Source organism: Talpa occidentalis, unplaced genomic scaffold (assembly GCF_014898055.3).
Source record: "Talpa occidentalis isolate TD23 unplaced genomic scaffold, MPIMG_talOcc4v2.1 talOcc4.9, whole genome shotgun sequence".
Taxonomy (NCBI): domain Eukaryota; kingdom Metazoa; phylum Chordata; class Mammalia; order Eulipotyphla; family Talpidae; genus Talpa; species Talpa occidentalis.
The window spans coordinates 75,097,510-75,111,296 of NW_023605305.1; the positions used below are offsets into that span (position 1 = coordinate 75,097,510).

Consider the following 13,787-nt stretch of genomic DNA (forward strand, 5'->3'; position numbering starts at 1 on the left):
CACCGGGTACCATCTGCTTGTGGCCGGCCATCAGGGGATCCCTCTCCAGATTTCAAAGGGTTTTGTCTGCGTAGAGCTGTCCTGCCTCTAACCGTCCTGCCGTCTACGCCAGTTGTAAGGCAACAACCCGTTCCGAGCAGGTTTATGAACGGTTTTGCAGCCACAGGCTCTTCGCCGTGGTTTGTAGCGCTCCAACACTCCTTCGTACACTCCACTCCTCCAACCGAGACACCGCACTACCACCCACACTGCACTCTGCTGCACCACCCTTATAGTATCAGTCTTTTAGCGCAGGTGTACCCACTTCAGGTGCCCGCCTCAGGCATGCACCCAGGATCACACAGGGCTCCCTCATCTATCCTGATGGCGGAAGGGCAGAAAAGCCTGATACCTTTGTACCTTACCCTACAAGGCTGTAGGGTAAGAAAAGAATGTCAGGCTTTTCTGCCCTTCCGCCATCAGGATAGATGATGGATCCTTGTCCTGAATGCATGCCTGATGGCGGGCACCTGGAATAGGGTGTGGGCATAGGTAGATGGGATTCAGCTGAGCTAAGACTGTGCTTTTTTTAAGGGCGGCGTCACGGGGACGCCAGGAGCAGCAGTAGAAGCTGAAGCAGAAGCCGAAAGAGAAGCCGAGAAGCAGCAGAACGAACGCTAGAGAGCCTAGATAGAGTGAAGACTTGCTAGGGGCTGGGAGGCCTGCCAGCCCCCCCAGCCAGCAACCCCTGCCTGCCATATGCCTGGTGAACCCCATAAAAAAACCTGCAAAACTACTGAGGACGCTGACTCCTCCTTTACCTGGTCTGCATGGATCAGAAACCTGCACTGTGTCCATTCCAGCCCTTTACAAAGGCCTGTCAAATCTAGCAAGGATGCCAAGATCCTTCTTCTGTTTGCCTGAATCAACAATGAATCTGCCCAACCCGCTCTGGTTGCTTCGACACTACATAAACTAAATTCAAATGTGTGGCCAATGAGCAGCTTTCACAGAGTAAAATATGCCAGTCTGCTTCATGGGTTTTAATCCTCACTTTGATTATCTAACAAACTCTTTGTCTATCAGTGAGAAATTATTTACAATTAACAGAGGGAAGACCATGTAAACACAGGGAGAAGACAGCCATCTATAAGCTAAGGAGAGATCTACTTCTGGTTTGGTCACAAGTGACAGAATTTTCTACAGAGCTGTGAGAGCCCAGTTGCAGAGTAAGTGGAAGAAATCAGGTTTTCTGCCCTCCCACCATAGACCTGTGGTCTTACACATGTGCCTGAGAGTGGCACCTGGAGCATGGTGTGGGCCTGCGTGAGTGGGTGCACCTGAGCTAGAGACTGAGGCTATACGAGCGGCAGCAGGAGCCAGAAGGCAGTAGAAGAATATACAGCAGAGTGCAGTAGGGAACAGCAGAGAGACCACGAGAGAATGCCAGAAAGCCCAGAAAGTGAACATTCACCAGAGGCTAGGAGGCCTGCCAACCTCCTGGCCCCTAGGTTTCCTTGCCTGCCCTGCACCAGTTGCCTCACTGTAAATGGTATAGAAGGATCATTAAAAGCCTGAAAAAGTCATGGAGGGCCCCAAGGACTCCTCTTTTGCCCATCTGCTCAGATCCATAGAGAATCTGCCCTGGTGCCTTGTCGGCACTTCACCAGTGCAGAGAGCACCTCCCTTGTGAGGGACAGGGAGACCCACAACTGAAGGGCCTGCAGTGATTGATGGGATAGGAAAGAGTGTGTTATTCCAGGGAATGGGAGAAGGTCACAGGCTGGATGTGATGAGGGTCCATTCATAGGCCCACAGGGATAGGGGTTTGAGCCCCATAAATGGGAAAGCATTTTCTAGTTGACTTCCATGGGGTTCCCTGTTCTCTGTGCTTCATGGCAGGGGTTGAGGGGAGGGAGAAGAGGTTTCACAGGTCTGGTGGCGGCATATTCCCAGGGGCTATGGGTGGTGAAATACAGAGCTCTCCTATGCAAGGGGGTTTGCGCCCCTGGGGAGGGGAGAGATTGTGCTGGGTGTCACATCTGGGTCCCCGCTGGATAGAAAGAGATGCTGAGAAACTGACCAGCCAAGACCACAAGAGAAACTCAGAAGAAAGGGGCCCCCTGATGTGGTTGGAGTGAGTGACATGATAACTGACCTGGGCAGCAGCCTGCAGGGAGATAGACACTAGCAGGGGCAGAGCAGCCTCTCCCCAGTGGGCATTTTGAAGACTAGGGGGTTGGTGTGACTGAGGCTGGTTAAGCCTGAGATGAGAGACCCTATGAAGACCCCCTAGTAATACCATGGGCACAGCCCAGGGAAGGAGAGTGGGTCCCAGCCTCCCCTGCATTTGGTGAGGGTCCGGGCCCTGCTGGGGACCCACTGGGGCTTCCCAGGCAGCAGCCTTTGCAGGTCAGGACTGGGCTGGGGTGCAGGTCTAGTGTAAGGCCCTGCGTGAGGGGAGGTGGCTGTGGGTGCCCAGGGGCTGCCTGGGTTCTCAGAGGCTCAGAGATGCAGCCATAGGCCTGACTTCTTGTGTGGAGTGTGTGAGGGAGGTGAGAGGCTGCCCTCGGAGAAAGGGCACAGTCCTCCATGTCCCCTGCCATGTTCATCAACCCAACGTCCTCCCCCCTTCACCTGGGGAGTTTGATGGCCACTTCATCACACAGACCTGATCCATTATTGGCTCCTTTTCCTGGCCCTCCTCCCTCTGGAGAAATGGGGGTGGGACTGAAAGGTTCTAAGTTTTTAATCAAGGCCTTTCTGGTGACCAGCCCCATCTAGAGCCCAGCAAGGGTCACCTCGTTAGAACACAAGACGCTGCCAGCAGTCAGGACAGGCCAAGGGATGTGGAGCCCGTGTCAGAGACTAGAACACAAGGTCCCAGGGGCGAGCGTCTCTTAGGAACTTACACGGGTTCCAGGAGCTCCATGCCAGGAGCCATTGCACATGTTTTCTATTATCTCCAGATTGCCAAGCTTTGTGGTTCCACAGGCCCCTGTGCTCAGCCCCCAGGCTGGGGCTCCCCTTCTCCCGGGGGGCCCTAATAGCCCTGCACCTTCCCTGCTGGATAGCTAGGCATCTCGCAGTCACTGCTCACAAACACTGCCTCACGGCCCTGCCGCCGAGTGTGACACATCCTGTCACCTCCAGCTCAGCTCCTCATCACCCGAGGGATTTTTGCCATGGCTCCTGTCTTCCCTGTGTCTCCTAGCAGGCCAGCCTGCCTGATGACTCCTCCTGCAGCATCCATCGACCCTGCCTTGTCCCTCTTCAAAGAATTAACCAATACCCACAGAATTATTCACACCCACAGAATTATTCACACCCTCGCCTGGCTTTCAGCATCACCTACAGCCTCACTACTCAGAGGGTGGCATCAACCACATCCAGGAGCTGTTAAGAAATGCAGAGGTGGCTCCCTGGTGGTGCAAGGGGTTGAGCACAGCACTGTGAAGCTATCCACAGCCTCTGCAGCATGAGTTCCGTCCCTGGCTGGCCAGGGAGCTACCCACATGGCACAGCAGACCTCTCCTGTCTGGCCCACTGCTTCTCTCAGCAGTGTATTTCATTCAGTCTGCCTGTTCTGTTTCTCACTCTGTCTCTGGTGAATCCTCTCACCCCCCACACCCACACCTCTGGCCTGTACCCCAGTTCTTGTATGCATAAAATAATCTTTTTTTAAATAAAGAAATGCAGAATCTCATGTCCCTCCAAACCTCCCCAATTAGAATATGCCTTTTTACAAGATTTCCAGCTGAGCCTTATACACATTAAAATTGGACAAGTGCTGTTTACGGTCTGATTGCTTAAAAAACAGATATTGAGATAGAGATAGAGAGATGATAGAGACACACACATATACACATATAGACATAGTCTAAATATATATAGCATCAAAGCCATACATGCATTTGGTTTTAAAAAGCGTACTGAAATGTCTGTCTCCTGCCTGCCCCCACTTCTGGCCCCAAAGACAAACACTTGTATTATTTCTGGTTTTCAATTCTCTGTGGTTACTTCTGTCTCACTAAGTAATCTTATAAGGCTGTTTCTGAAGTTTTCATAGGAACACCACCTGATGACTTCCTGCTACTCAGGGACCAAACTCACCAAGGCCCTGCCCACCCCCTTCCGCCCTCTCCTGGTGGTTGGAATTGACCCTCCTGCGACTGAGTTTTCTCACGTACCTGTGGTCCTTCGTTGTTCTCTTATGGCTAAAAATGAGAGGCAGCTCTGTGGGTAATCAGGCTCCACCTGAGGGTGGGGCAGGGAGCTGGCTTTTATGCTGGGGAACCCCTAAATGTAAGAATGGGGGATTTCCTGAGGCTCCAGTAGCCCCCAGGAGCAGCCCACATTCTCCCCAGACCAGGCATTTGGAGGTTTTGTTACTGCCTCAGAAGAGCCCTCTTTGTTGATATGGCAGAAGAGGCCCCTGGCTTTGGGCTGGTCCTTGGGGAGCTGGGCAGGGGCTGGGGGCTGACTGTTGTGTGCACAGGCCTCCCCACATCTCCCCCATTCAGCTCTACTTCTCATCCTCCCTCCCTCCTCAGACCTCTATGAGCTCAGTCCCTGCGGCCCCTGGGGCAGGTGGCTCCATCTCGCCTGCGCCCTTTGTGTGGCCTCTGGGTCTGTGGTTCTCAGACCCTCCTGCACACTGGCTTCCGGGCTGGGCTGTTAACTAAACGCTGTTGCTGAGAGGCTGGAGTCCTTGGTTTGGGATCCGCCCTAGTAGACAACCCTCTTGCTTCCCTCTCAGAAAGCGTGAATTTTCTCATTCATGGGTCTGGAGTCTGAGTCCTGACAGAAGCAGAGACAGAAGATAAAACCTGTTTGCTGAGGCAGATAACAGAATTGTTGCAATTTATACATTTAAAGAAAATTAAGCTTAAGTTTCTGGGAAAGGAAAGGGGGACACACGCATTGGTTCATGGGGCTATCTTGAACAAAATGTCTGAAACCCTAATTCCAATCTCCATGTCCAACTTAATCTCCAGCACTTCTTTCTTGCACTTTACAATTAAGCAAGTATGAAGAAAAAAAAAAACAAAACCAGAAAAGTCAATAACCACCTCCTGTCACCTATTTATACGATTCTCTTTCCCTTACTGGAGATCACTCACGCTCCCCTCATCATTTCCAAGCCCAGATATAAAATGTGGCGGATTTGGGTCAGGCTGCTGGGACTCAGGGTCAGCCTCTGCCAGCTGCCCACTCCCCCACCCCCTCTGAGATGCCCCACCAGCTTCAGGTTCCACATTCTCGCGCAGCCAGCTTCAGAGGCAAGAGCCCGGCACAGTGAGCACAGGAGCTCCTCCTGCCCTCCTCTTGTCAGGGTGAAAGTCCTTCTGAGAACCCCTGGCAGATCTTCCTTACAGGCCGCTGGCTGGAAAGTCTGGAGAACTCTGCACCCCACCCCTGACACAGCAGCCCTTGCTGGCAACTGAACCAACCAGGGTTCCGTCAGTGAGGAGCAGGCGGGCTCGGTGGGGCTGGAGGTGGGTCACAGGCGTCCCCTCTGTCTTCCTTCTGTGTCTCTCTGGGGACGCTGGCACGTGTGGGCTTGGCCTGCACTGCTGTCACAGGCCCTTCTTGGCTGTAATGGCTTCTGCCTTATTTTCCATATTGTTTTCTTGCCCTGTTTCCCACCTCATCGACTTGGTGTCCTGTGGTGTTGACAGTTCTCTGCATTATCAAATTATGCAAAAAATGACTTTTCTCTTGTTTCCTTACCCCCACCTACCTCCCCAAACCTCTTCTGATGCTTAGTTTATCTTTCATCTCTGGCTTCATCAACCATTTGCAAGCTGTTGTTCCTGTCCTCTGTTTGCAGGATCCAATATTTGTGTTGGCCTCCAGTTTCTTCCCCGCCTTTCTCCTTTGACTGGGGTCTTTTTATTTGTTCTGTTATGGGCCAGCAAACAGGTGTTTTACCATCTGTCTCCGCTTCTGTCAGGACACGACTTCGGCCGGTGAATCAGAAAACCAATGGCTTGTTTAGCCGTCCCAGCTGCCTGGGCAGGGCAGGGGAGAGCTCGACCTCTGGGCACAAGCAGGGTCCCTGCTGCTCTCTCTGCGCCAGCTCTGTGAAGCCAGAGAACTGTCCCCTAAGCGGGGTGCGCCTGTAGGGGAAGGACCGCCCTGCGGAATCCAGGCCCTCTTCCACCTCTCAGGCCGGGCCCGCCTGTTCCAGGGCCTCCTTGCGCGTCATGGCTCCCCGCCCCCACCCTCCCCTGTCCGCAGCCTCTCCTGCCCGGGCCCTTGCTCCTGGAGGGCCTTTCTCTTGAGTTCTGGCCGCAATGCTCTGCTGGAAGGTGCGCGCTTCGTGTCTTCACGGGAACGCGTGCGTGTCCCGCGTCCTGCGGGCGCCCCCCTCACAGCAACGGCGTTTTCAGGGCTGTTGGCTTCAGCCTCTCCACGGGGGCCAGGTGCGCCCACAGAGCTGGGGTGACGGGGCTGCTGCGGGTGAGGCCCCGCAGGACGCGGGTGGGGGTCGCGGGCGGGGCGGGGCGGGGCCGGATGACCGTGATGGCTGCGTGTGTGCTGGAGCTGACCCCCACAACCCCCTGCAGGGGGCTCTGGCTGCTCCCTTTCGTCCCTGCTCAGAGCCCCACAGGCCCACAGTCAGTAATGGGTGAGCGTGTAGGGCAGGCAACTGGGTCTCAAGGCCAATTCTTACCCATTTAGCTGTAAAGCATATGTCAGTTTGTCCAGTGGTCAATTCCTCTAAATCAGTTTGCTAAAAAACAGTAACCTATTTCCTAAATGACCAATTTCCTGAATTTACCAAATTAATAAATATAAACAAATGAGTTAACAGGGCCTAGGAGAACTTTGGGGAGCAAAGACTCCAGGGTTCTGGCTTCAGAAGTCTCCCTGGCCCACAGTCACCCCTCCTTCTGCCTGTCAGTCTTCCTCAACACTGGCCCTCATCCTGCCCTTCTCAGGAATCAGCAGTTCAGCCTGTCTCATAGACTCACATTTCTTTCTGTCTCCCACCCAGAAGCTGGGTGGAGAAAAGTCGAACACTGGTTTAGGTCCTCTTAGGAAACAACGAAAACCTGTCAACTAAAATACAGAAAGTTCCAAAAGCTGCTTAAACTGTTATGGAAAACTATTTTGCCAGGCTAGAAAGGACCAAATGGCACTCTAAGGTCAAGTGGGTACAGGTTTTATTATCATCACACTAGTGGGCACCAGACAGGAGGGCGCTCTCCCTTGAAGGATCTGGGCCCTGAACATACACACAAGTTTCCTTTTACACTAGTTTAACATGGGTACATGGTGTAGAAGGGACACAGCAGGATCTCTATGATCCAAGCAGTCAGGTAAAGGAGAGTCCTGGAGCCCTTGGTGGCTTTTTCAGGCTTTTACTGAGCTTTTGCCAGGGGCATGGCAGGCAGGGGTGCTGGCAAAACTTCACTCTTTCTGGGCTCTCTGGCATTCTCTCATTCTGTTGCTCTTTCTCATTCACTGCTCTGCTCTCTCATTCTGTTGCTCTTTCTCATTCTCTCTCTTGTTTCCTTTCCTTGGTTCCCCGTGATGCCGCCTTATAAGCCCAGTCTCAGCCCACCTATGCATGGCCACACCCTGCTCCAGCTGCCTGCATTCAGGCATGCATGTAGGATCACAGGGATCCATCATTAATATAATGGCGGGAGGGTGGAAGTCTGATTGTTTTTCACTTCCCCTACACATGGGTAGATTATAATTTGAAGGTCAGAGGGAAGATGAGCAAAAGGGGACTTTCACTAAAGGGGAAGGGGAAGGGCCAGCAGAAGATAAGAGTCCTGCTCTGCTCTCCCTCTCCTCTTGGGATGCAGCCTTGTCAGCAAGAGCAAAACTTGCAAATGATAAGATAAACCTGCTAATTGCACCAGGTGGGAGTGTTTGTCTGGTGGGGACTTTCACTGCATCAGTTGTTGCATTGCTTTCCCCTTCACTATCAATTTCAACACAACTTTGGACATTTTCCACTTCAAAACCAGCCTATCCAGTATGAACTATTTTGAGTTTGATGCATAGGTAAAAGAAGGCATTTCTGGTAAATGGACATAAGTGATCATTTTGATGACTTGACCATCCATTGAATTGGCTGCTGGCTCACTGCCCACCTCTGCCCCGTGCCTCTCACGCAGGCTGGGCAGCTCAGCAGTTCCTCTCTGATGTGCATGTAGAGGCCTGGGATTCTATCTTTGTGGCACCAACTTACAAAAGTTCATTAGCAATAATGTAACAGGGCCCAACTATGGTGCAAGTACCCAAGGAAGAACTCATTTGTTTCTGTGATTCCAGTAGTGTAGTAGGTGTGTATTGCATGGAGATTTCAATAAAGCTGTGGCATGTTTTTCAGATGAATTAGGCAATTTTATAGATGTAGCAATTGTCATCTGATAGTTTCCATTAAGATATGGTTGACTATTTTGAAATAATAAAGCCGTGAATAATGTCAAACATAAACATGTAAAGTAACACTGTATATTCAATTATAAAAATAATTACAGAACCTGATCTGAACATACATTTTTTCCCAATAATCCCAACATTATGATTTTGTTTCAGCAAAAGAAACACACCCATCAAGTTACATTGTTTGAATACCAGTTTGAATAACCATTGCTTCTTTGTTTTTTATCTCTATATGTATTTATTTTTGTTTTACTTATAAAAGTCATATATAGGTTCATATTCATATATAGTTCCATGTTCATACAACTTTAATAATATTATAATAAAAATAACAAATCAACACTGCTAAATGGGAGTTCTTTACAAGGAAACATTTAAAAAGGATAAAAGGAATCTTTCATATGTACAACACAAACACCAAATTGTCAAAGTAAAGCATAAAAATACAGGAGAATTGCATTTTTGACTAGCAATGCAATAATCCCAAATAAAAATATTTTCAAAGAGTAGCACATTAAAAGGATAATGCATTGACTGGGATTTATTCCAATAATGTAAGGATAACTCAGTTTCATATGACAATGTATTGTTAATAAATAAAAAAGTGAAAACATTGTGACATCACAGATGATAAAGGAGAAACAATAAATTAACATTTCATTCTTGGCTGAAGGGTTCCCCTGTCATACTCGGATGTTCAAGGTTGCAGGGTGTAGTGGCAGGATGGACACATAGCAGGATCTCTATGACCCAAGCAGGCAGGTGAAGGAGCAGAGTCCTGGAGCCTTCGGTGGCTTTTCCAGGCTTTTATTGAGTTTAGCAGGTACATGGCAGGCAGGGGTGCAGGGAGGCTGGCAGGCCTCCTAGTACCTGGTGACTCTTCACTCTTTCTGGGCTCTCCAGCATTCTCTCATGACCTCTATTGCTCTGCTGGTCTTCTCTCTCGCTCTCCTGGTATCCCCATGACGCTGCCCTATAAGCCCAGTCTTAGCCAGGTGTATCTACCTATGCATGCCCACACCCTACTCCAGGTCTACTCCAGGTGTCTGCCATCAGGTATGCTAATGGCAGGAGGGCAGAAAAGCCTGTTACTTTTTCCTTACCCTATAATCCACCCCCTCAGGGTTTTCCACCATACAGTCTATATACACAAATTATATACAAATTTCCCTAAACACTGCAGCCATGGTCCACAAAAGTAAACAGTGTACATCACAACATAACAATATAACAAAATACAGCAGAACATAAATTAGTCCAGGCAGGGCACCAACCTAGTGGCAAAAGACAAGATTATTGGCACCAGCAGATAATCCACCACTTCTGTTGCTAAAGTCACTGCTCATGCAAGAAGGGAACCACTCAGGCATCTGCCATCACACGCCAGGAGCCATCAGTCTTCCTGGCTTCTCCAGCTGTAGTCTTGAACACAAGCCACACACAGCATCCACCCCCAGGATGCACTCACTCTTGGATTGGCGATTCTGTACTTTTTGGGAGTAATCGCCCAAGCCTCAGGGTTTCTGTCTGCGGCCTGCCAGTCCAACACTCAGCTTTCATAGCCACCAATGCAACACGCAGACCCCTGCACTCAGGCCAACCCTTTGCACATGCACATGGGTCAACATATTTAAGTTGCTTGACAGCCACTCAGGGCTTCCTAATCTCAGCACCAGCTTTTGCCTTTCTAAGTTGGCTTTTTGATACATCTCCTCTGCCTAGCTGCAGAAAACTTATTGAGGGCTTCCTCCCTCAGCCTCTTGAGCTCTTCTCATGCCTGCCCCTTCCTCTACTCTGGCCATTGCCTCTCTGGGATGTGGCCCTAGGATTGTCCAGGCAGCACACAGGCGGTTTTTGGCCACCAAGGCCCATGGGCCATGCCTTGATTTTCATCTCCTGGGGTTTACAAACGATACCATCCATCCCCAGTGTCCCCAAAATGTAACATCAACCTGCCAAAGTTCCTCCGAGTTCTGGCAGGTTTGTCAGTACAAGTGTATTAGTCCAGGTTCATCAGTTTTTTCCTTGGTGTCAGCACTGGGCGAGCTCTGAATCGTGGTCCTTTCTTCCCCAACAATTCTGCTGCCTCAGGGGTCATGGGCTGGTCCTCATGGGCCATCTCATCCTCCACTTGAGGTCTTGTCCGGCAGCTCCTGGACCCTTGTCTACCTCCTGTGCTCCTGCAGCGTCTTTAGCTCTTCCTGAAGTTCCTGGACTTTGGCCACCTCCTGTGCTGCCATAGCAACCTCCAGCATTGTCACTGGCTCACAGTCTACTACTCCTCAGTCCCTCCTGAGGTCTTCGGAGAGCTTCATACCCATCTGCATTGAATTATCCTGCCAACTACACCAATTGTAGTGGCAGGATGGCCACAGAGCAGGTTCTCTATGACCCAAGCAGACAGGTGAAGGAGGAGTCCTAGAGCTCTTGGTGACTTTTTCAGGCTTTTATTGAGTTTACCAGGTACATGGCAGGCAGGGGTGCCTGGAGGCCAGGAGGCTGGCTAGCCTCCCAGCCCCCTGCAAGTATTCAGTCTTTCTGGGCTCTCTGGCATTCTCTCATGACCTCTCTGCTCTGCTGGTCTTCTCTTTCACTCTCCTGCTGTCCCCATGATGCCGCCCTTATAAGCCCAGGTGTATTCACCTATGCATGCCTACACCCTACTCCATCATCAGGCATGCATTTAATCTAATAGCAGAAGGGCAGAAAAGCCTGATACTTTTTACTTACCCTACACAGAGTCACTGCTCACAGCCTGTACAGTGGGAAAATGGTCGTGGGGGCCCAGGGTACCTGCTGGCTCAAAGGGATGAGTCAGAAAGACTTGGGGTCCAGCCCCTGTTGCATCTTAAGGAGAGTTCTCTGGAGGCCCTGGGCTACAGGATGCTGCAGGACTGAATTTGCCAAGACCCTTCACTGACCCCCATATCTTCACGGTCTAGGAACTTCCCTGGGGTTCTGGGTTTGCCCGGATCTTCTCGTAGATAGTGCAAACTGCTGTAGAATCTCTGGGGCTCCGTGCACTGTGGGTGTCCTTCTGCGGGTCTTTCTACAATTGAAGCAGAGTCAGGAGTGGGTTCACCAACTCCTTAGCATTAGGTGCCTGCTCAGTCAAGCTACCCTCTTCCTGTGCAACTCCTGCAGGCAGTCCTGGCCGCAACTCTGATAAGTACCCAGAATACAGCTTCAGTACAGGCCTCTGTCCTCTCCCCAGGCTGCTTCCCTCACCCTCCCACATCCATGGGGCTCACTGCTTCTCCCCTTTCAGGCTCCTTGGTGAAGCTCTCCCTGACAGCCTCAGTGAGAATCACACATGACCCCCCAACTGCTGTATTTTCTCCTGCACTTATCATCATCTAACATTCATGCTTTGTTTATTTGTTTTGTTCTTCCCTTCTGCCACTTAGAATCTAAAAGGCCAAGGAGTTTGCTGTTTGTTGACTGTTGTAGCCAGATCAGAACAATCTGGAAACACAGCAGACAGTAAATATTTTTTACAAAATTTGCTTGTGGGAGAAATTTGTAAACTGTTTGAATGTTTTCTGTACAAAGTGCTTTCAAAAACAGCAAAGCATCAGATAATTGCAATACAGTATAGCTGTAATCTTCACTTTATAAAGGAAAAAGGCGAAGCCAGGGAGTAAAGTAATATTATAAATTGACAAGAAGTCAGTGTCAGAGCTGGATTTCATGCCCAATTCTCCGGACTCTGTCCTGCATATCCCCGGTCTCTCCCCTGAGCTGGTCTCCCCGTGTCCTGGGAGGGCACTCAGTCTCCATACCAAACTGGCCGCTCCCCCAAGGGCAGGGACTGAGGTTTCAGGGGCTTCAGGACAGGCTGAGTGTCTGGCCAGATGTCCCTGACTTTTTTCTCCATCCCAAAGCCACACATTGCTCCCTCTGGGGTTCTCTCGTACGGGGTCTTGGGGTTTGGGTCCCAAGGAGCTATTTCCGAGTCCCCTGAGGCCCAGGTCAGATGGAGCATAGCTCAGAGGGGCTGAGGGGAGAAGTCCACAGGGTGGAGATGCTGAAACTGCTGGGGACTGCACAGCAGGCTGGGCTGGGAGCAAGGTGATCCCCGTTCTGTTGTGTGCTCACCCCAGTTCTCTGCCAAGTCCCAATCTTCCTCGTGGATCCCGAATTCCCCCACCATTAACTGCTGGGACCAGACCAGGGGGTTTCTCAGGTCCTGCTGCTCTATGGGGCCATGATCCAGAGCTGCCCCCTCTTTTTAGAGGTCAGTGGATGGGACAGGAAGGCATGGCCATGACTGGGCTACTCCCAGGAGTCCAGACCTGGGCTCTGCCTGCTCTCCCGCTCACTCCCTAGCCCAGCAGTCCTCAAAGGGGGACCAGGAGCATCAGCATCACGTGTTAGAAATGCACTTTCTCAGGGCTGCCCTAGACCACGGAGTCAGAAGCTCTGTGAGTGGCCCAGCACCTGTGCTTCACCAAGCCCCTCAGGTGTTTCTCATGGAAGCTCAGCTAAGGATCATTGTTTCGGGGAGCCCCTAATGTTCTCTCCTCCTCCAGTTGGTCCTGCCTCCAGGCCTCCCCCTCTGAGATCTTGATGGATCTTGCCATCTGGGATCACAGTTCTGATTTCCAACTAAGGGCCAATGAGATTCTCGGGGCGGGGCGGGGAGGGTGTATCTTTCAGAGGAGCAACAAAACCTTCACCCACACAGGTGTCATAGATGGTGGGATCGCAGGCAGGTAGAGGATGGGTACCTGCATGGTGGGGGAGAAGATGGGGCTTGCCAGATGCTCCTAGTTCTGCCCGTCTGCCCCACCTCCAGGGCCTGCCAGTGGCCCCTGCTTCTGCTTCCTTTAGGTCATACGGAAAAGGCAGGGCCTCTGAGCACACATCAGCTGATCTGACTTGACTCCCTTAGACCTACCTGGGGCTGTCTCAGGGGGCTGGCCTTCGAGTACTCGGCCTCTGTGTTGCTGTAGACATCATACTCCTGCAGCTCAGCAGGTTCCCCTGGGGGAAGGGCTTGAGGAGCAGCTGCCCAGGATGCCCCTGCACACAGCAGACACTCCATGAGGGTGTGCGCAACTGAGGGGATCTGTGCCATCCCAGGACAAGGCAGCCACCTCTACACTGGCTGCACACTCAGGCCCCAGCTCCTGCCATCAGCCCCTCTCCATTCTAGGCATGCACATAGCTCCCATGGACCCCTGCTCTATCCTGCCTTCTGTAGGTGATGCACAGGGAGCCCATGTCCCCTCCAGCCCTCCCCCACTCAGGTTTCCTCCATCTGCTCCCCTGGCCCAGGCTTCCCTACCCAGGGTGCCCCTGAGGTCCCAGAACCTACCTTTCCCAGTCTTCCTCTTCCTCTTCACCCAGACCCACACTCCAGCCCCCAGGACCAGCATCACCATCAGAACCATGGG

General features: G+C 51.4%; 1 protein-coding gene across 1 annotated transcript in view; it reads right to left on the reverse strand.

The window, feature by feature from the left end:
• The window catches only part of LOC119236834 (uncharacterized), a 135,009-nt gene extending 121,225 nt beyond the window's left edge, over window positions 1–13,784 (reverse strand). Inside the window, exons 1-2 of the mRNA XM_037500789.1 lie at window positions 13,709–13,784; window positions 13,289–13,413 (exon numbers count right to left, since the gene is read on the reverse strand). Of these exons, the coding sequence (XP_037356686.1) occupies window positions 13,289–13,413; window positions 13,709–13,784 (201 nt within the window). The remainder of the gene's footprint in view (window positions 1–13,288; window positions 13,414–13,708) is intronic.
• Between the last annotated feature and the right edge of the window lie 3 nt (window positions 13,785–13,787).